This window comes from Papaver somniferum, chromosome 4 (genome assembly GCF_003573695.1).
Source record: "Papaver somniferum cultivar HN1 chromosome 4, ASM357369v1, whole genome shotgun sequence".
NCBI lineage: Eukaryota > Viridiplantae > Streptophyta > Magnoliopsida > Ranunculales > Papaveraceae > Papaver > Papaver somniferum.
Genome location: NC_039361.1, coordinates 153389189 through 153409636, shown reverse-complemented (window position 1 = coordinate 153409636; position 20448 = coordinate 153389189). Strand labels below are relative to the sequence as shown.

The 20448-nt window shown below is 36.5% G+C and overlaps 1 protein-coding gene across 1 annotated transcript; it reads right to left on the bottom strand.

Moving 5' to 3' along the window:
* Nucleotides 1–4249: 4249 nt before the first annotated feature.
* On the bottom strand, nucleotides 4250–13169 carry LOC113271617. Its single transcript, XM_026521510.1, has 10 exons — nucleotides 12816–13169; nucleotides 11763–11822; nucleotides 11247–11341; nucleotides 9817–10638; nucleotides 9378–9471; nucleotides 8521–9297; nucleotides 6078–8438; nucleotides 5912–5984; nucleotides 5007–5158; nucleotides 4250–4889 (listed from the first exon to the last, which is right to left on the bottom strand). Exons 1-10 carry the CDS (start codon nucleotides 12904–12906, stop codon nucleotides 4552–4554), a joined length of 4863 nt encoding a protein of 1620 aa, XP_026377295.1. The 5' UTR covers nucleotides 12907–13169; the 3' UTR covers nucleotides 4250–4551.
* Nucleotides 13170–20448: the final 7279 nt, after the last annotated feature.

The following is a 20448-nucleotide window of genomic DNA, read 5'->3' as shown; positions in this document are numbered from 1 at the left end:
CTTCACAATCTTGGTCGAACGATGAATAACTTGCACACCTATTGTGTTTAATGGTGTTCAGATGTTGTAACAATATATCGTGAGATTCATTTTTCCTCCGAGTTAATCGGATCTTATTCATACTTTGTATTTGTTTTATTTTGGTAATCCTACTTTTTTTACGATATGTTCTTATTACTTTGTATTCTCTTATTTTTGATCTTAAAACTCATTATAACCTCGAATTTCAATAATGAAAAAGTTCTCTATTATTTAAAAGAGAAGGCAAAAAAAAAAAAAGGTTGCAAGCGACTTACTCGCCAATAATGACTTGGCGCCATTTAGGATATCCTATATACACGTTATGACTATGGACGTATCTTTAAAAATTTTAATATCCATTTAAACCATTAGAAGTATACTGTATCTTCAAAAATTTCTTCATCTCCCTCCTTTTCTGTATTTTCTATTGTATCTTCAACTGCAATTATCTCATCAATTGTTGGCAGTATCTGGATAATTTTCTCTTTATTTATATTTAGTGTTTAGCCATAATCTCAGCATATAAAGCTCTAGTTTTTTCTTTGTGTCCCTTATAGTTTGCTCCAGTGTTAGTTGTAGCCTCCATGATAAGATCCACAATGTTGTGAATTGTGTCAATTCTCTCGATTTCTTTATTGAGATTACGAGATAGTAGAGGTGATTCCATCCCGTTATCAAAAGAAGAAACTTTATGGTTCACATCCATTATTTGCGTTTCAGGTATGATGGAATTTTCTGAAACCGTATTGATCAGTTTCATCATCTCAATTAGCCATCGGTACTTCACAATCTTGGTCGAACGATGAATAACTTGCCCACCTATTGTGTTTAATGATGTTCAGATGTTGTAACAATATATTGTGAGATTCATTTTTCCTCCGAGTTAATCAGATCTTATTTATACTTGTATTTGTTTTATTTTGGTAATCCTACTCTTTTTACGATATGTTCTTATTACTTTGTATTCTCTTATTTTTGATCTTAAAACTCATTATAACCTCGAATTTCAATAATGAAAAAGTTCTCTATTATTTAAAAGAGAAGGCAAAAAAAAAAAAAAAGTTGCAAGCGACTTACTCAACAATAATGACTTGGCGCCATTTAGGATATCCTATATACATGTTATGACTATGGACGTATCTTTAAAAATTTTAATATCCATTTAAACCATTATACAAATGCTCAAGGTTTATAATCGCAACAAATCTTTTGAGCCGTTCAAAAAGGTTTTAAAAAAATTGTGGTCTAAAGTCAATTGTTTTGTTTATCCAAAAAAAAAAGTCAATGGTTTCAATCGATCTGGCACATAATCAATCATGAAATTATTTGATACGTCATCGTACATGCATGTTAATAGTATATAAGTCCGAAATGCTAGTTTGGTTCCCTATTTCCACCTCCCTATAATTTAAGCCTCACATTCATATCGAGATCCGTATTCAGGTTCAGGTAGGATTCACCATTTCTTTAATCTGGGATTTAGATTATAGGGAGGAAAATAGGGAGGTGGAGATTAGGAAGCCAAATAGAATCGCCGAATATAAGTTGACAAGTAGTTTTTGACGAACATCTTCATTCATATCAAAGGTAGCATCAAAGATTCAATTAGTCACTCAGTTATGGCCAAGATGATGATTAATATTTTCCTTAAATGTTTCTTCCTGGCTTTGTCATGACGGCATTTTCACGTAAGTACATTAATAGTTTTATTTGTGCCATTCATTTCCTCTCATCTTCTTATCATGTAATTAACCAACTGACTGAAATATGAACGAATATATCAGAGATGGCATCGGCAGCAGACAGCCAGCCAACGACGGACACCTATACAACGGATGCACAATGTGCAGATGGAGCCGTTGCGGCATCACAGCAATATCAGGTTGAGAATACTTGTTAGTGCACTAGAATCGCCAAATGCATCCTGGACGGCGTACCCTGTGAAAGGGCCAAGTACTGCCTTGTCTGAACTTGCATATTGGATTGATCATGCGTTCCAACCACCTACGAGTTTCCTATTTCTAAGCATTAGTGTATGTTTGTGCTAATTGTGTTGCTCGTTTTTCCCTTTGATCTTGCTTGAGTATGCCTATTGCCCACCAATGTTTTTAGTATTCTCGTGCAAACTATCTAATTTCTCTAATGCTTCAAAAAAAAATAAAAAAAAATCTAATTTTGCTAGCTGGTTGTATGTTCATTGTTTACAGGCTTGAAACACGGTCAGCATGTTTTGCTAAACTTTCTTGGTGATGCTTCAAAAATGAGAGCTTCTCTCTCCTCAACCTTTCTCCTTTCTCCATGTTACTTCAACCCTGATAGGATTTAGATCTTTTAGAAACCTGATTAGTTACCATCATCCTTTGTTCCATTAGATTTTTAGGGTCCTATTCCAGCCATGAATAATCATTATGTCCAAATTGAGAAAAAATTCTTTAGGTTTTCGTGTAGCAAATCAATTCCCTTAGCACCCATTATCCTGACAGAATTTCACACACATGGCTCCATAAGTGCAACTTTCACCATTTCCTTAGCCAACATATGATGTTTGAAGCTGCAAAAAAATGGTGATAGTGGAAGAAGTGTATGGAAATTTCAAGATAACAGAAACTGGTTCTGTGCTCAAATGCTAATGGTTTTTACATAAACATTCTGTTGGCAAAACCAAATCCAATCTCTATCTTCTTCCCTGCAGGTAAAAACTTTGAAGGTTGGTTCTCAATCTCTTCAGCATTAGAAACCATCATCTCATTCTCGCTCTCTTCCAACAAAAGCTCATCTGTCCCTCCTACAAATCCTAATAATCCTATCCAACACAGTCCATCTACCCCTATAATTCACTCAAAAACCTATGCACAATCAGTCGGTCAAGTTCAATCTGTAAGGAATGCAAAACCATTTTTGAAACCCAAACTTTGCAATGTCAAGAATTCAAAATATGGCAAGTATCTAAGCATTTTAGATAGAAGCAATGAACTGAGTAATTGGAAAGATGCTTTCGTTATTTCTGCTCCAATCCCAATACATTCATGGAACAACATTGGTGTTCATCTGGGTTCTCTGTTACAGATTGAGTCACAATCTGCAATTTATCCGATCAATTCATCCCAAGCCATTTTTCATGCAGATGCTGCACTGTCTAGGATCAATTGTTTCCCAAACTTTGTAGATTTTCATCAGTACCTTCATTCTCATGGCCCACATTGTGTAGTTTGTGGCGTTGAGGATTGGAACTTGTATTGATGGTGGCGTGAACTGTTTTGCACCCACAATAGTGGTTTCGTTTTCCATGGCTCAGAAACAAGCTCTGATACCAATTAATGGCAACTGCAAGATAAAACTTAGCTTATATAAAGACAACTCCCTTTATTGATGTTTAGAAAATCTCTCAAAACTAAACACAAGTTCTAATCTTGCTCATATGATCAACCACAACTTTGGTGATCATATATATATAGAATTATGAATTCCTTTTCCTAGTCCTATTACCTTGTTACATGTTTTTCCTTTTCTTAGAACTATGACTTCTAATTCCCTTAGGATTGCATCAATTTCCTAATCTTGTCCTAACCAGCTTGTTAGTGACTTCTATGTTGAAGTTAATCCAACAAGGGAGAGGGAGAGACAGAAGACCAACGGAAGGGTAAGATGAATCTCTTTTAAGAATCAGGTGCCAATGGAGGCACCACGAGAAGATCAGACAGCATCAATTACAAAACATCTGAGGACATCTCTGCTCGAAGAATGTATTAAAATGAAGATGTTCCAAATGGGTGAGACCGGTAAACAATGAATTCTAAACAATTCTGGATTTCCGAAGGAAAAAAAAAACAGAAATTTTGTTGGTATGATCCTTGATACGCTGTAAGGATCAACATCGAAAAGACAGACTGGAAATGAGGGAAGAGCCATTTAAATCGGATAAGCAAACGATATGTAACAAACTGTATCTCATTCCCGGCGGAAGATCTCGAAATCAACAAAAACAAAAACGAACTGTATATTCCCGCTTTATTAGAGATTTAGAGGATAAATAGTTTATTCATGAACTCCAGCCATTGTAAAAGTCATTCCAGAGCAGCCATACTATTAGTGCTAGTTCCCAGTTTAAAGTCAATCCAAGGATCCGAGGGTAATAACTAAACATTAGCCATTCAATTGTCAGACAGATCACAAGATGTCGTTCACACTTGGTAACAGGTATTACACAAACTTGTTACTTGCACAAACGTGAGGATAAAATTTGGGTATGTAAAATGATTGATATCGTTCCATACAGAGCTCTCACAAAAAAAAAAAAAAAAAAAACTACAAAAACTAGATGTTACATTCTGTGGTGGGGTTTCTTCCCCTTGGAATTTACATGACCAGGATTAGCGTAATACCTCTCCATGGGGTCCAACATATGAAGAAACAAATAAAAGAATTTCTCGGAATGTTTCCAATGGAAAAGTCCAAAGGAAATCAAACAACTGTACACTTCATTCGTTCACTACAGAGAGATACAGAGGAAACATACATGAGAGGTTTAGTCTAGTCGTCAAGACGTTGGATCTCACCCATCATGATACGGTTGCTGGTCACCTTAAAACCAAGGAGAGCAGGATCAATTTGCCTTCCTTTCTTCCCTTTCTTCTTTCCACCTCTACCTGCACCAGCATCTGATAACTCTGACATACCCGCGTCTGAGTCTGGTATTGATGGCTTTTTGGAGTTGCTCTTCAGCATATCTATAAATGAGGTCTCTAAAACATCCGATGCATCACTGCATGACGATGTCCTCCGAAATGCCATAACATCTTTCTTATTACCAGCTGCTACAGTAACTGACGCATGGTTCACAGGATTCCCTCCGGCATTCCGTTTCCCACCTTAAAAAAGGATATCCATATTTCCCAAGATGATTAAAACAAAAAGGGCATGTAAATTCAATCAAGAGCACAGAAAAGAGGAGCAAACAGTCAAGAGGGGGGAGGATTTGTGCTCACCATCATGGAGTGGAACAGTACTCATTGAACTCTTTCCAGCAGTTGAGACAGAAGCCATATCTGATAAAGCCTCCTGGGATGACAAAACCCGTGAAACTGGTGGACGCCTCATTGGAGTGTTGTCCTGCCCCTTGGAGATGGCAGAAGATATTCTGCAGGAAATCATATAATAGTTGGATCAAACAATTCTCCGTGTCTACTCAAGCTACAGCAAAAACTCCATATATTAATAGCCTTGGGACTTCACAAAATTATTAATATACTGAGTTTCTTAATATAGGGAGGTATACCAAAAAAAAATTGCTTGACAAGAAGCTTTAAACATGCTCAAAAAGTTGGAAATATTTTGGATTCAACAAGAAGGTGCACATAGGATATGCAAATCAAAAGATGCGATACAATCCAAAAAATTACATCGTTTTCTCAAACAACTATATATACATAATTTTCTTTATCTTAAATTTTGATGTAACAAGATCTATAATTTTCTGATTGTCTATTATATTAATATATGAAGGTAAATTCCTTATGGTGGAACTAGAATAATCTATTAATATTAAAATGTGGAGTTTATTACTATTTATAACTGGCCCAAGTTGGGACCATGACTTTTTATTAATATATGGAGTTCTTACTGTATTATATTTTAACAGTTCATTAGCATTAATCCGACATAAGCCGATACATGAAGGAATGATCACATCTCAAACTAGCAAGCAACATCATGCATGTATCTGCCATCACAGATATGTACTTCTACCATGACATCCTTGTACACAACGATTTGTCCAAGTATTGGGAGAAAGAACGAACATGATGGTTGCAATAGGTGAATAACAATGTCAAGCGAGAAATGGTAATGCCACGTTATCAGACTGACATGCAGTGCAGAAAAATATCTTTACCTGCCCTTGGTCATATCTTCACGAGCTCTACTGTCCATTCCCATCTCATAATTATGGGTGCCCGCATTTCCACCTGCACCATTTCATAGAGCAACTAATCATTCACTAGAACGGAGAAAAAAGAGAACCAACTTGTGGCAAAAAGAAAGAAGAAAATAAAGGTTACCAGTAGTTCCGAGAGAAGTATGCCTGATTGGAGTGTTAGCAGGAAGCTCCACGCGTTGTATAGCACTGGGTTTGGCTTGCTCAGCCATGCCTTCCTGTAACTCTAGAGAGGTTTTATTAGTCGAACCCTTGGTTTTAGAGCCACGCTTCTTTCCCTTTTTCTCATCCTTTTCCTCGGCCAAGTCTTTGTCTTCTGATGGTTCGGTAGTGTTGGTATCTGCTTGAGTAGACTGAGGAATCTCACTCACGCCTGAAACAGAATGCTCTTCTTCAGGCAATATCCCAGTATTATGTTCATGGAGTTTAATTTCACTGCTTTCCAAACAACTGGACTGTTCATCCATGCCCAAGCGTATAAACTGATCCTGCAATAAGTTGGTTGAATCAGAACCATGAGGTACTTCTGCAAAAGATTTGCCTTCTTCTTGACCTCCGAACAAATTAAATACATGCTCCGATGAACTGGACCCAGAAAATGGCCAAGAGGGATCCTTTCTCTCGAAGGATGAAGCAGGAACCATATCGCCCATTTGTAAAGGTTGAGTAGAGTGAACACCCAATTTCTGATGGAGTGCATCAAACAAAGCCTGCTTCGAGCTCTCGTCAGTTCCTCCTGTTGGTACCCAGGAGCTCTGCTCATCGGATGGCAAGCTGTTAACTTCTAATTGCCTTCTGTACTGCTCAGATTCAAGTTTCAGTTTCTGAATTCGAGCTTCTATCCACCTATTATCTTGATGTCCTTTACTCTCAGACCACTGGCTCCCTATTCCATCCAGATGTGAGGCCTTAAACTGTGAAGGAACTTGCGGCTGCTGAGAGTGCATGCCTGACGAAAATGAACCCGCTTGACCAGAAACATGCACCTGGGTATGCCAGTCCGGCATGTCCTGAATTTGAGGATGAGGGAATGCATTTAGAGCATCAAGGTTCATAGCAGGACCACCAGTAGGGAGAGATGATGACCTTTCAAACGGCAGTGCGCTTGGCTCGTAAGGCCTACGCTGCAGCCGTTCCTGTATAGCACGGTTTCTCTCTAGAAGGCTCGCTTGCTCCTCGGCAAATCTCTGCTGCCGCTGGTAAAGATCCAAGGAACCAATCCCTGCAGAGTGAGCCTGGTGGGAGCCAGCAACTGACCTGATGAACTGTGCAGATTCATCAGCTGGCCAAATGTCACTCACATGCCTCTCTTCTTCCAAACCCATCTGCTGCCTTAATGCCATGGAGAACTGCCTTGCATGCAACTGCTCTTGCTGAAGAAGAGCTTGATGTTCCAAAGGATGTAACTGGCCATGCTTTGCTCGTGATAGGAGCTCCAGAATATCACTTTGTTGTTCATGTTGTATGCGCTGTCCGTATTTGGCTTGGATTAACTGCTCCAAGGAAGGGTCGACAGTTGCAGATGATAAAGAATGGTGTTGCTGCAACTCATGTAGATGCTGTTGCCTCAATAATGCCTGATCTAGCATGTTATTGCCTCTATGGTGATCAATCCGCGATTGCCCATAACCAGGATCATGCAGCTGCTGATGCAGCAACTGTTCAAGAACGAACTGTTGAACTTTGGACTGTTGCTGCTGTTGTTGCTGCAATTGCATCTGGTGCTGAAGCTGTTGTTGCTGCTGCAGTTTTTGCTGCTGCTGCTGCTGCTGCAATTGAAGCTGATACTGCCGCTGACGTTGAAACCGAAGTTTCATAAGATGTTCCAGATCTGGATTTTGTTGTTGATGGTGAAGAGGAATTCTTCCCTCAGACATAGCAGAACTTGGTAATTGCTCCAAAAATGAACCATTCAGATACTGAGAAGAGTGTGAAGACATTAGATTTTTGTGTTGATTTTGCTGCTGCAACTGTTGCGCCATCAACTGCTCTGTCAGAAAGTGGTTGTTGTCTTGTTCCAAGCGAGACAAGTGGCGAGCATCGGAGTAATCTAGGAGAGGGTTAGTATTTGAAAGTAAACTTCTTCTGTAACTATCACCCCACGCCTCCCCACCGTGAGCGGAATCAGATACTGCTCCAAAGGAGCTCTGCCTGTGGAGGGGAAGAGAGACATCCCTTCCAGCTGTAGGGTTTATAAAATGGCCCTGATCACTTATTCCAGACAGCATACTAGACGACTGGACATGCCTAGATGGAACACTTTCGAGCTCAGACCATGTTAGTCCAAAGGGATGCAACTGATTATCTTTGATCTGTGGCATGTTGGGTTCTGCCAACTCAGGTCTTCCAGTTCGGTTATGCAACTGATTATCATTTGAAAGGAAAGGATGGCTGGTAAAACTTGTCAAGTTATCATGAACGATCCCAGAAGGCTCCCCAACAGGAATCTCACTGCTACAATCAGATCTTCCAGATAGCATAGATTCTGCAGAAAAGGAAAAGCCCAGAACCGCTATTAGCAGAAGAAAGACAAGATTATATAAACAAAAAAAAAGAGGAAGACATACCTTCATTTTGAGCGATGAATTCATGAAAGCGTTCAACCTCAGAGTCATGAGGTTCCACTGGATCTTCACTTTTTGAAATTAAAGAATGCACCTGGGCAGCTGAAAGATTCTCAAACTCTGATGTTCCCCACTTCTGATCACCAGAAACAGTTAGACCCATAAAGTCAGGAACCATGGTGGGTGCAGGCTGATCAAAGCTGCCAACAGCATCACATGGTTCTACCCTAGAGAAAGGGGTGGCGGCTGAGTCGGACCATGGCTTAAGTTTCAGTAGTGGCATGACCTCTCCAAGTTCTTGAAAAGGTGTTCCTTCTGGAGCATCTGACGGACAAACCAGTAAATCAGGCCCAAAAAAGCCTTGATCAAACCATGAAATGATGTCAGCACCTAAAAATGGGCCCTGAGTCTCCCCTTGAGGATCCCTGTAGTACAAACTCATCTCCTCAGGTGAGGGACCCCTTTCTGATACATTTGGTTCTCCATTCTTAATATCGTTGCTATCAGAATTCTGGAAAATTGGGAGATTAAAAGAAGTAGGTTCATCGGGTAATTTTGCGCCAGCATTCAAGGAAGCAGAAGACTCAAAATCTTCGGATGTAACATGCTTAATACATGCAGATACTCTAGATTGCAGGTCATTGTGATGACTTCTGTCAAGCTGTCTTACATTGCTGGTATCATCGACCTTCAGAAATGTTGTTGTGAAACCATCACTCTGGTCTATCTTACCAACTTCAGCAGAAAAACTATACTCTCCTTCTTTAAGATAAGGATCCCCTGCAGAAACAAGATTGCTTATCTGAATATTCAAATAACTCGCTGAAGAATTAACTTATGATATTACCAACTTAAAATACCTGTGACACCTTCGCTGCTCATCTTGTCTCTGGATGAATCTGAAAACACTCCACTGCCTGTAATTTTTCCATTCCAAATATCATTGAGAACAGCCTGAGAAAAGACAGATCGAACAAATTAAACACAGATTACAAAAGAAAAAGATGGCAAATCAAGTCATAGTATATGACACAGGCATTGGCAAATCAAGGCACAATACACTTTCTCTTTGATATTGATATTAACAGGTAAATTGTTAACTTTTCAATCACTACAAGCATTAGCAGAAGGAATACAACGCATGGTATGCCAAAGCAGCCGATTAACTACAAGATGTCTACAACATAACCAGCCATGTTTCATTCAACCATGGTATGCCAAAGCAGCCATCTTCCAAAAGTGTGTACAAAATAATACTTAAAATAATATAATTGGGTTGGCCATGTGTGCAATGCTTACCCCTTCTTCGACACTAGGTACAACAAACGCCAACGGTTCAACTAAGCCCGTTTGCCCCATTGAAGACACTTCTTTTAACCCATCAGGAATTTCGTTAGATGTAGGCTTTTGTTTCCGATAAATATCAAGAAGCTTTCCCCTTGGGTAGTGAAATGATACCCCAGGCACGCCAGATTTTCCATGTGTATCTGCAGGGGGAGCACCAATTGGACAAGCAGACGAAGGCCTGCCAATAATGCTGGACCTCCCACGACCAGGAGCAAATCCTACTTTTGAACCCTCCACCTTTCCTCTCTCAAGCCCAAATCCAGGTGCAGCACGATAAACTGAAGACCCAGCAGAATGAACTTCCAGTCGATGGCGTGGCCTCCATTTATCACGAGATTCTATTTCACGATCCGGAGTTGCACGACTGCTGCCAAGCAACTGTTTTTCATTCTGGATGTCCTCTCTCTCCACATCCAACTTTTTCTCAGTGCGAGAATCCTTCTCTTTATCTTCAGGTCCCCATCTTGAAGACCATTTTCCATCTCGTCGTGTTTCCTGCCCAGAATTACGATTACCAGCATCAAGCCACCTATCAGGGGAAGGCAAAACTCGAGTATCAGCAGTTTCTCTACTGGAGCCATTGTCTTTTCTACGATCTCTTCTACCTAGTAATCCAGTTTCTCTCTCTTCTTCACGCCACCGGAGACTATTATCAGTGTCGGGTGCATTTCTTCTCCAATCCTTCTTGTCCTGAGACCCATCCAGACGCCAACCTTCTTTCAGAACCAAATCTATTGAGTTACCATGAGACATGGGGTTTGTGGCCCTTATTTCCTGTAATATATACATAAAAACAAAGACAAAAAATCGAAGCAGCCGTTAAGTAAACATTAACATAGCATATGGGCAAAAAGAAGGCTTACAAACAACCAAACTTCTAAACGGCCTGTTCAGCATCCTCTTGACAAAACATATGTGAAGAAAGACTTTGTATAATTGTTCACTAGCGTTGCAGAGTTGGAGGGATAAACATTAAGGAAAAAGTCACTATGCCAACTAATGAATTATATAAGTAGTATGGCACTATTTATAATCAAATTCTCTTATTCATTTTTCACACCTCAATCCTTAATAACAGTCGGTCAACTATCACGTTCGCATAACAGATAACACAAATCAAATCTTACTTTCAATTTGCAAGTGAAAAAAGAATTAGCGTATGCGAGAGTCAAACACCATGCTTTGCCATTAGATAGGCATCAAAAGAGATCATTACCCCTGGCCCGCCAGATAATCCTGTTTTAGCTTCACTTGTTTTGTGTCTTGAATAGTTTTAATTTGACATATGTTTTTGGTGAGAAAAGTTAAATTCCCTATCTTATAACTCCACATGACAGATGAGAAAAACATCAAATTCGATTTTCAACAAAAAAGACTCTTACCCCTGGCAAGCCAGATATTCCTGTCTTAGTTTCACTTGTTTTAGCATGCAGCCATTGGGGAGATAATGGTATGATGTTATCCAGTGTCCCCTGATCTGCAAAATCCCAAATAATAACCACAGTAAATTTGAATCCTCTGAAGTTACTGCATGTGGACAACACAAAAGAGACTACAGAAACATGGCCTAACAAAGCAGTACCCAGTCACAAAGGAAAATCATTACCCCTACCTCTACTATCCTCAGGATGTCACCCACTCATACCAACACGGCTAAATTATAACATGTAAAACTGGGAATACTTCCCCTGAACGATGATCTAGATTTCATTGATTCACATCCTTAAGAGAACATGATTATACTATATACAACCGTGTTACGTTAAATTGATTTAACTCTCAAGTGGCATACCATATTATGGGAGATCGAAAAAATTTCTGGTAAAGCAGTTTTTCCAAGCTCCAAAATTTGCAATAGACAAGAAAATATAGAAGAGGGAGAGAGTGAGGCAGATTACCTTTTGTCTCATCCAGAAATCCCATCATCCCTTTTTCGTCATAATGTCCACCTGCAATTTCTGGCATGACATGAAACATGCATTAGTAAATTATCACAACATTCTCTGAAGTATCCAGTTCTTTTTTCTTCTTTTCACAGTAAGTAGACAGAGTCCAATCATTACCCAAGTAGTACTAGCGACGAGCTAAGAATAAGAGAGGAAGTATATACGGTGATCCCAATATGAATCATTTATGTTCATTTAACTCTATCTTAAACAGTGCTTTCAGATCTTTCCTCCTATATGAAACCAAGTCATTTCAGCACCTGAAACATGGTAAAACTACAATACCTACCAGACAGAACGTATTATTTTCCAAAAATCTAAAAGTCTTTGCACAAAATTTCTCACCATATGATCCAAAATTTATATGTCAAACAAGGGGAATTGGGAACTTCTTATACACAAAAGGCTCAGTTCAATTAAACAACATAAATCAAAGTACTATTCTAATCTGGCTAAAACAAATTCAAAGTTTAGAGAATTCTATAACTTCAATCAAAGTGCCAATTAACTCAAATTTGTTTACTAAGACATCGAATGATTTTCTTCCGGAGCTAAACAAGTAGAAATAAAGGCTGTATAGTGTATTCACAGCATTCCTTTCCTAGCCAAAATTCAAACTAATATACATACATATATATATATATATATATCATATACAAATGACCATCAAACTTAAATGCCTTAAACTGATGTTATTTAGGTCAAGAACATCAAATCTCAATAGTAAAACCCTAAACTAACAAGAGCACCGCAACCAAAAAGACCTAATCACCTTCAATACCTGACCACTTTCACCAAACCAACACAATAAACACAAAACAAGATCAAACATCCAAATTCTAGCTAATAGTTTACAATTAAATTAATCACTGAAAAAATTAAGAAACTAATTGAACTTGTGAATACTTCAGATCGAGTCTTAAATTACTATATGATCAACTTCACAGTATCAAAACAATGAATCAATTATTGAAAGAAATGCATTCGAGAAAAATCTACAAGTACCTTTAGAAGAAGAAGAAGAAGCCCAAGGTAAATCAGAAGATTTCAACGAAAGGAGATCTTCTGGTAAATCAAACTTATCATTATTCGCCATCGTATTAAATCTTCTTTTTAAGATCGAAACAAACAAGATCTTCCAATTTTAGGGTTTTCAATCTGTATTAACGAAAAACAAACACCAAATGAAAGCCTAAAAGAGAAACAGATGATTGACGGAATCAGAAACGAGATTCGTGTGGAAGAATGATGAAGAATCGAGAATGAGTGGAATCTGAGATCAGGGAGCAAACAATTAGGGTTTACAGAGGGAATCAAGCGTTTAATTAATAGAGAGTGAGAAGAAGAAATTTGCAGAGAGGAGGAAAGGTAAGAAGGGGTTCGAGTTTGTGAGATAATTTATATACATTATGATCTTAGGGACCTTAAACTAAAATTTAAAACACTTTAGCAACTTAATTAAAAAAATTCTAATTACCTAAAAAAGTCATTTTTGTATAAACATTTCCACAACTGGTTCCACTTTCGAATAACAATCCGATTGAACTGTCACGTAAACACCCGTTAACGAGTGTGCGCATAACTAAAAATCATTTGTCAACGATTTTCTTTCCGATATGAATAAGGTCAATTAAGTTAGCTTCAGAACATGGATCAAAATCGGCTAAAGTTCCAAATAGAGCAATGTGTACCATTATAGTATTAGTACATATGTTTTGGTTTGTTATGAAAGAGGAATTATAATGTCATTTTCAGAACTCTTTAACTCCCGAATCTTTTGGATAAAAAAGATTGTGCTCAGTACAAAGAGGTGTATATAAACTTGCATCGGTAGGACACTTCTTGTAAGATCAACATGTTGGCCGACACCAATGAGTAATGTACGGGACAAGTGATATGTTGTCATTAGTACTCTGGAAATATGCCGTAGCTGCTTATATATATTCTCTGGAGTAAATGAAGTCAATGTAGGATGAGTTTGAAATACACTCTATTACGAAAGTCAATATTGCAACATTATTTATGTGTGTGACTGTGTGGGTTATTGTTAAAGCAAAGAATAATCAGAAGATGTCCGTACAGTCGGTTTATCATTTTAGGCGAAACATGGAGATAATCAGATGGAGGTTACCAAAGTTACCATATTATTCTGTCAACGTACGAAAATGAGTCTAAACCAAAAACGGAAATGAATATCGAAGGAGCTAATGTATTATCTCCATTGGGGGAAGGCCAATGGAATTTGTAAGTAATATAAACTCATTTGACAACGGATCTATATAGTTCGACCCGTTATTTATCCGGATAGTTTGGGGCCCAAAGAAATTATCTGAGTCATATCCAAATTTTGTTCCCAACTAGAAGAAGGATAAAGGGTGTCTAAATCGTATGAAACTACTAATTTACTCTCCATTAAATATTAATTTACCCTCGTTAAATCTTAATACTAAAACCTAGTTCTCTATTCTATTTTATTTCCATCTCCACAACAGCGGATTCTTCTTCTCTTCTCCCTCTTTTCTTTTTTTTTTAACATTTTCAAAACGAAAACACCGTCGATTATTCATTATCCAAAAATGATTAATCGTCTTTGTTTTTATATACAATGTTGAAACCAACAAGATCCAAACAGGCCACTGGAGTTACTTATCCTAGTGAGAGTGGTTCAGGAATTGGTAGAGCGATTCAAAATGAAGAACCGGAGAAGAAAACGGTTGCGGGAGACGATCAAATTATTAGCAGAATACAAGCTGAGAAAATGGATCGATTCAGGTACTTTTCTATCAACTTAATCCTCTAAATTAGTTTTGACAACATGCATGCACTGTGAATCAAAGTATTCTGGGTTTGTCTACGTGATTGTACTTGTAAATCGATTGGTTCAGAAAATTGTCGTTGTTCAAGCCCACAACGACCGATTTTTCTGGTAGTGTTTTCTGGTTGAAGAATATTTGACCAGAATCGGTTGAAGTTAATACCCATATAGATCAATTCTAGTTATTAACCTCAAATGGTCGAAAAGATTGACGAAAGACTCGTATCAAAAATTCTTCCATAGATTCAATTGAGTTTGTATCACGGTGTAAATTAATATGTGGATTATGAGAAAAACTTATTTCTTATAGAATACGGGGCTCCTTTACTCCACTGCATCACGTAACCAAATAAAAAATAAACTTTGTTATGTAGATTACTATGAGTTGATGATCATTAATAATCTTCTTCGTGATGAATCAAAATAATCTTTTAAAACACATGCTACTGACATCGACCATCTTTCGATTAATAAGATTAAAGAAGGCAACAGGATGTATTCGTGTAACAATTTGGTATGTCTTTACCTATAATGATTTGAAAGATCATGTTTACATATGAGATCCTACATCAAAAAATTATGTTAATCTCTCAAGATTTAGCTATAGAAAGGGAGGTTATATCGTGAGTAGATTTTGTTACTTTTGCTCAACTAATAAGGACAAGGTCATCAAAATTTGCTACCTTGTGGAAAATTTTATGTATCATAAAAAAATGTCGCATGATGGGTTGAAGTGTACACTCTTCGAAATAATTTTATTAATAATAACGGGTGGAGAGACGTCAGAAAAATCGCAAACACATAATGATATACAGGAGTGTAGGAAAACAGAGCATCGCATTTTATAGACGATGTAGATCGGAAGATTATGACAATCGAATTATAGGCAAAAGATTTTATGGTGCTCCATTCACCATCCCGTTTCGAATTTTTTTAAAATTCTTTTTATCTATTCAAAATGTTGAGAGGACGGTTGTATGTCATTGATAAAGTGGTGAACATGCAGATTATGGCATTTAGACATAATAAGAATAAGAATAATCATTACAAGCAAAGAGAAAAAAAAATATGAATCTTAGAGTTGGAGTAAAAACTTCTCTATAGATTGCTCATTGTTAACAAAGTATTAGAGCGCGTTTAATCAACATAGTACCCACCTAAGAGTACTTTGGTTCAAAAATTCAGGTAACATCTAGATTTTAATTGGAAATCCAAGAATTAGAACAATTTCAGAAAACAGGGATACATATAATAATGTTTTTGAGTAACAACATCTTTAAGAAGTCCAAAGGTGGGTTGGTGGGTTAAGAAAGGGAAACATCATCTTCAAGATCACTGTAAATGAGTTGAACATTTGAAAGAGTTTTACCAAAGAGCGAAGGTTTTGAAAATTAATCATGTTTTTTTTCGTTATTTTGAAATAATTGAATTTATTATAAATAAAGGAAAAACAAAACATTTTGACCATCGATTTCCAAAACAAAACATTGAAACATCCAACTTCTTACGATCACACCAATCGAGATAAGAAGAGCCTGGGACACTTAAATACCTCCCATAAAAAGAATAGAGGATCATCAATAGTGCTGCCAACACACATCGAGATTGAAAAACAAAACGAAACCCCTCCATTCCATGTCTCAATTCCCTTTTCATGATTCTTGGTGAAGACCCTAATAAATTCTAGAGGGTTATTCTTGGACTTCTATCAGATCTAGGTTTTTTTATTTGGAAAAAAGAAAGGAACAAGAGTAACTTGATCTTAGTAAGACTATCACTAGTTGAGTGATATTAGTAACTTTATCTTAGTTGGACTACCATTTTTATATTTTCAATACATCGTGTTTTTAACATATAATACTTGTTTTCATCATTAAGTTAGTATTTATATACAAAGTGAATACTTAAGAGATTATAATATTTTGCAATGATTATTTTGAAAATATTTTTTTTTGTAATACTTAAATACTAACACGAATACTACTATTAAATAATCATAAGCAAAAAATAATCATATATTACAAAAGAGAAACGACTTTACATTTAACAAACATATATATTTATAATGGTAAAATTCAAAAAACAAAATTTTTACCATGTTCCAGATACACAAACAGTTCACTATGAGTTGTTGAGTTTCATAACTCTATCAGTTCTGGTGACCGCTCTTTTTAGCAAATATGATGGGCAAAATATCCTCGTCGGTTCTTTCTTATTGGGTATGGCTTTGCCTGCTGGACCACATGTAGGACTAGAACTTGTGAATAGTCTTGATTTATTCGTAACATGGATCATCATGCCTTTCTTCTTTGTAATGCATGGGTTAGATATGGATTTGTCTATGTTGAAATTGCAAAATATTTTTGTCGTGGAGGCAATCATTTTCATTAGATTTTTTAGGAAGTTTTCAGCAGTCACACTAGCTTCTGTTTATTGCAATATAGGTATGAAGAATGCCTTTTAGGTTAGCCTTACTTTGAATGTGCAAGGCATTATTGAGCTTTTCATGTTTAAAATGCTGAGGGATATCGAGGTAACAAGGATTTATATCCATTTTCTTAAGTTCATGTGAGTATGCTTTATATATCCGTACCTGATGTGATTTTGTAGTTGTGTCCGGACAGATAATTGACAACAACTCATTTCTGATCATGTCTCTACCGACGGTGTTTATAACCAGCGCAGTTATGCCCATCATAAAATTCTTGTACAATTCAAAAAAAATATTCAGTTCAAAGGAAAACAATATAGCATTCAACGTTGAATACTGAGCTTCGAATGCTTGTATGCATCCAGAATCAAGATAATGTATCTGCAGTAATTTATCTACTCAAGGCATCCAATCCAACCAGGAAAGATTCAAATTAGGGTGTATCTTCTACACTTTGTAAAACTTGTCGGTCGAGCAATACCTTTATTCATCGCGCACAAGAAAAACCAAATGCCTCCTTTAACCCAAGGATTATCTGGTCGAATAGTCAACGTCTTAAATCGTTACGAAAAAAAATATTGAAACCACATCGGTGAAGTCATATACTGCCGTATAACCTTTTGACGCATACATATTGACATATGTATCATGGATCTCAATAAGAAGACTTGCCTAATAATCACCCCTTTTAATAAGCAATTGGATAGCATCACAAAGTCATTTACTCCAAATGTGGGTTTTAAAGAGAACAAAGAAATTATAAATAAAGCTTCATATTATGTTGGTATAATTCTCGACGGTGGACTCCTTGGTTGATTTTGGTTTGTTTTCGCAAGTTGGTTATCCTATCATGTTTATATGCTCTTTATTGGAGCTATTGATGACCGGGAGGCATTAACATATAGTGATCGAATGTTTCGACACCCCAACATAATCTTCACAATTATTCGGGTTGTTATCAGTAATGACATACAGAGGACCTTGACGAGAGACCACTAGACGATGATGCGACTGTTATGGCCATAACATTCTTATATACAAACTAAAATCTAGTTCACCTAGTGAAGTGCAGATAGAGAACAAAAAAAAAATCTGGTTTTATCCATCTCATAGCTCTGACTGGATGTGTAAGAATATTTTCAAGAAAAACGACCCTAACAATAAAAAAGATAGAACCTTTTTGTATGAATGGTAGCAGTAAATTGTCTGCGTGAGAGAAATGATTACCAGACGTTTTGAAATCTTCTTATTCTTGAGCTTAATGGGTCACTCGTTCGAGTTGTAAAAAAATATCAAAGTAAGAATCCAATAATGTTTTAACTCAATTTTTTATATATATCTAAGGTATACAAAATAACACAACTTATCTATGTATTGATTTATTTATTCTTTTTGATTGAGCTAATAACCTTGTTGATTTATCTTTTATTATTGTGAATAATATAGTTAACAACAAAATAGGGGATATGAAAAATAAGATTTTATATTTTGTTGGGTAAGTAGTTCTAAACCTATGAAACTTTAGTTAATTATATTTTAATGAAATTACGTTTTCAAGATTGTAATCATTTGAAGGTAATTTTTAGTTTTGTGTTAGATATACACTCAATCTTCACTATGCACACTCCTTGTTGCATCAACTAAGTTATCGAATTGTTGAATCAAGTGCAAGGCTTCACAAGATTGGCAGACTTCCAACTGAGTCTACAATTTATGATTTCAAACCACTTTTTAATTAATCATAAAAGATAAATTTATAGACAAAGGTAACCATAGGCTCATAAAAAAGGCGTTGCAGCCTCATTAGCCAGTAGGTTCATAATATAACTAGGAAGACTGTTAGCATAAGTAAAATATATTGATGCGTCATGTTCATGATGATCCAAAGCATCAGAGCCTGATTTCGAGCAGTTTTTGTGGTAGAATGTAAATTAATTGCAATTTTTTATAGCGTATATATACAACAAACCAGATTTGAGCTGGTTTTCCCCACGACCCTAAATTTCTTGGTGATCCTAAGGAGACCATATATACGGCCATTAATTTTCGTTGTAGTGTAACCTAAAATTTACCTTAGAAATTTTGAATGGTGATTGAAAGTGAGATTCCTCGGAAAAAAGAAATGCCTCAAACCTAAAGTTTTCCAAGACCTATCGTTTTTGTGATCCAAAATTTATCATTCAATCTATATTTGCTATTACGACCCAAAATTTTCCTCATGTTATTCAACGACCAAAAATATGTTTAATAGCAAAAAATCCGCCTCATGGCTGATACTACTAGTTCATAATGTAGTCAATATCGACCGTATCGGTCGATATATCGCCGAAATATCGGATATCGTTCTGGAGCGATACGAGAAGCAGTATATCGGCGATACGATATTTGCCCGAAAATATCGGCCGATATGAGCCGATACGAAATTTTCACAATAATCCGGTATTGGTTTTTTTAGTCGTTTTAGGTAAAGATCAAGGGTATTTTAGGTTTTTCATAAAAGGAAAGGGATAAATCCCTAAAACTCGATCCAAAATGAAGTGTTCTTCAGCCGAAAAACAGAAATGAAAGGAAAAGAGACCGCGTTCTTCGGAAATTTAGTTCAACAAATCATGTTCTTCTTCTCAATATCATTTTAGGTAGTGAACTTTAAAGTTACTAAAGTTACTCTTTTGTGTTTTTGATAAAATTGATGGTATCTATTATATCTTAACATAAAATGTGTGAAAAATGTCTGTTATAAAATTATAGTTTTAAAATTTGAAACCGATATTACACCGATATTTCAACGATAATATCCCCGATATAAAGTTGTACTAGTGTATCGGTCCCGGCCGAGATAAACCGATATCTGATATTAACTACATTGCTAGTTCATCATCATATAATGCATCTTAGAGGATTGTCAATGCTCTATGTATTTTTTTCTTCTCGAAAAAAAAAAGCTCAATGTATTTGCGTTGATGAGCAATTGAGTTTTGCTGATCGCCTCTGACTTTTATGGGTATGTGTATGTTAAGTTTTTTCTTCATCATAATAAAAACAGTCCCACCAAAAAAAAAAGGTGTAGCATAAAACAAAATTGCACAATTTAAATTATTTAGGAAATTTCATCCCTTGATTTGTAAATGTGAGGATACCAAACGATGTAATCATACGGACAATAAATCATCAAAAATTATCAGTATGTCCCACATGATTTACATCCCAATGAATGGTAGTGAACTAAAGATATTACTATCTTAACTTACACCAGGATACAATAAAAAGAGATTTCTCCATCATGGAAAGACACCAATCTCTTGTGTAAGAGATGATTCAGAGACAAAAGAATCAGTTCAGAATATTTTCCCTCAAACTCCATATTTTCTAAGAGTTTCAAAAGACAAGCAAAA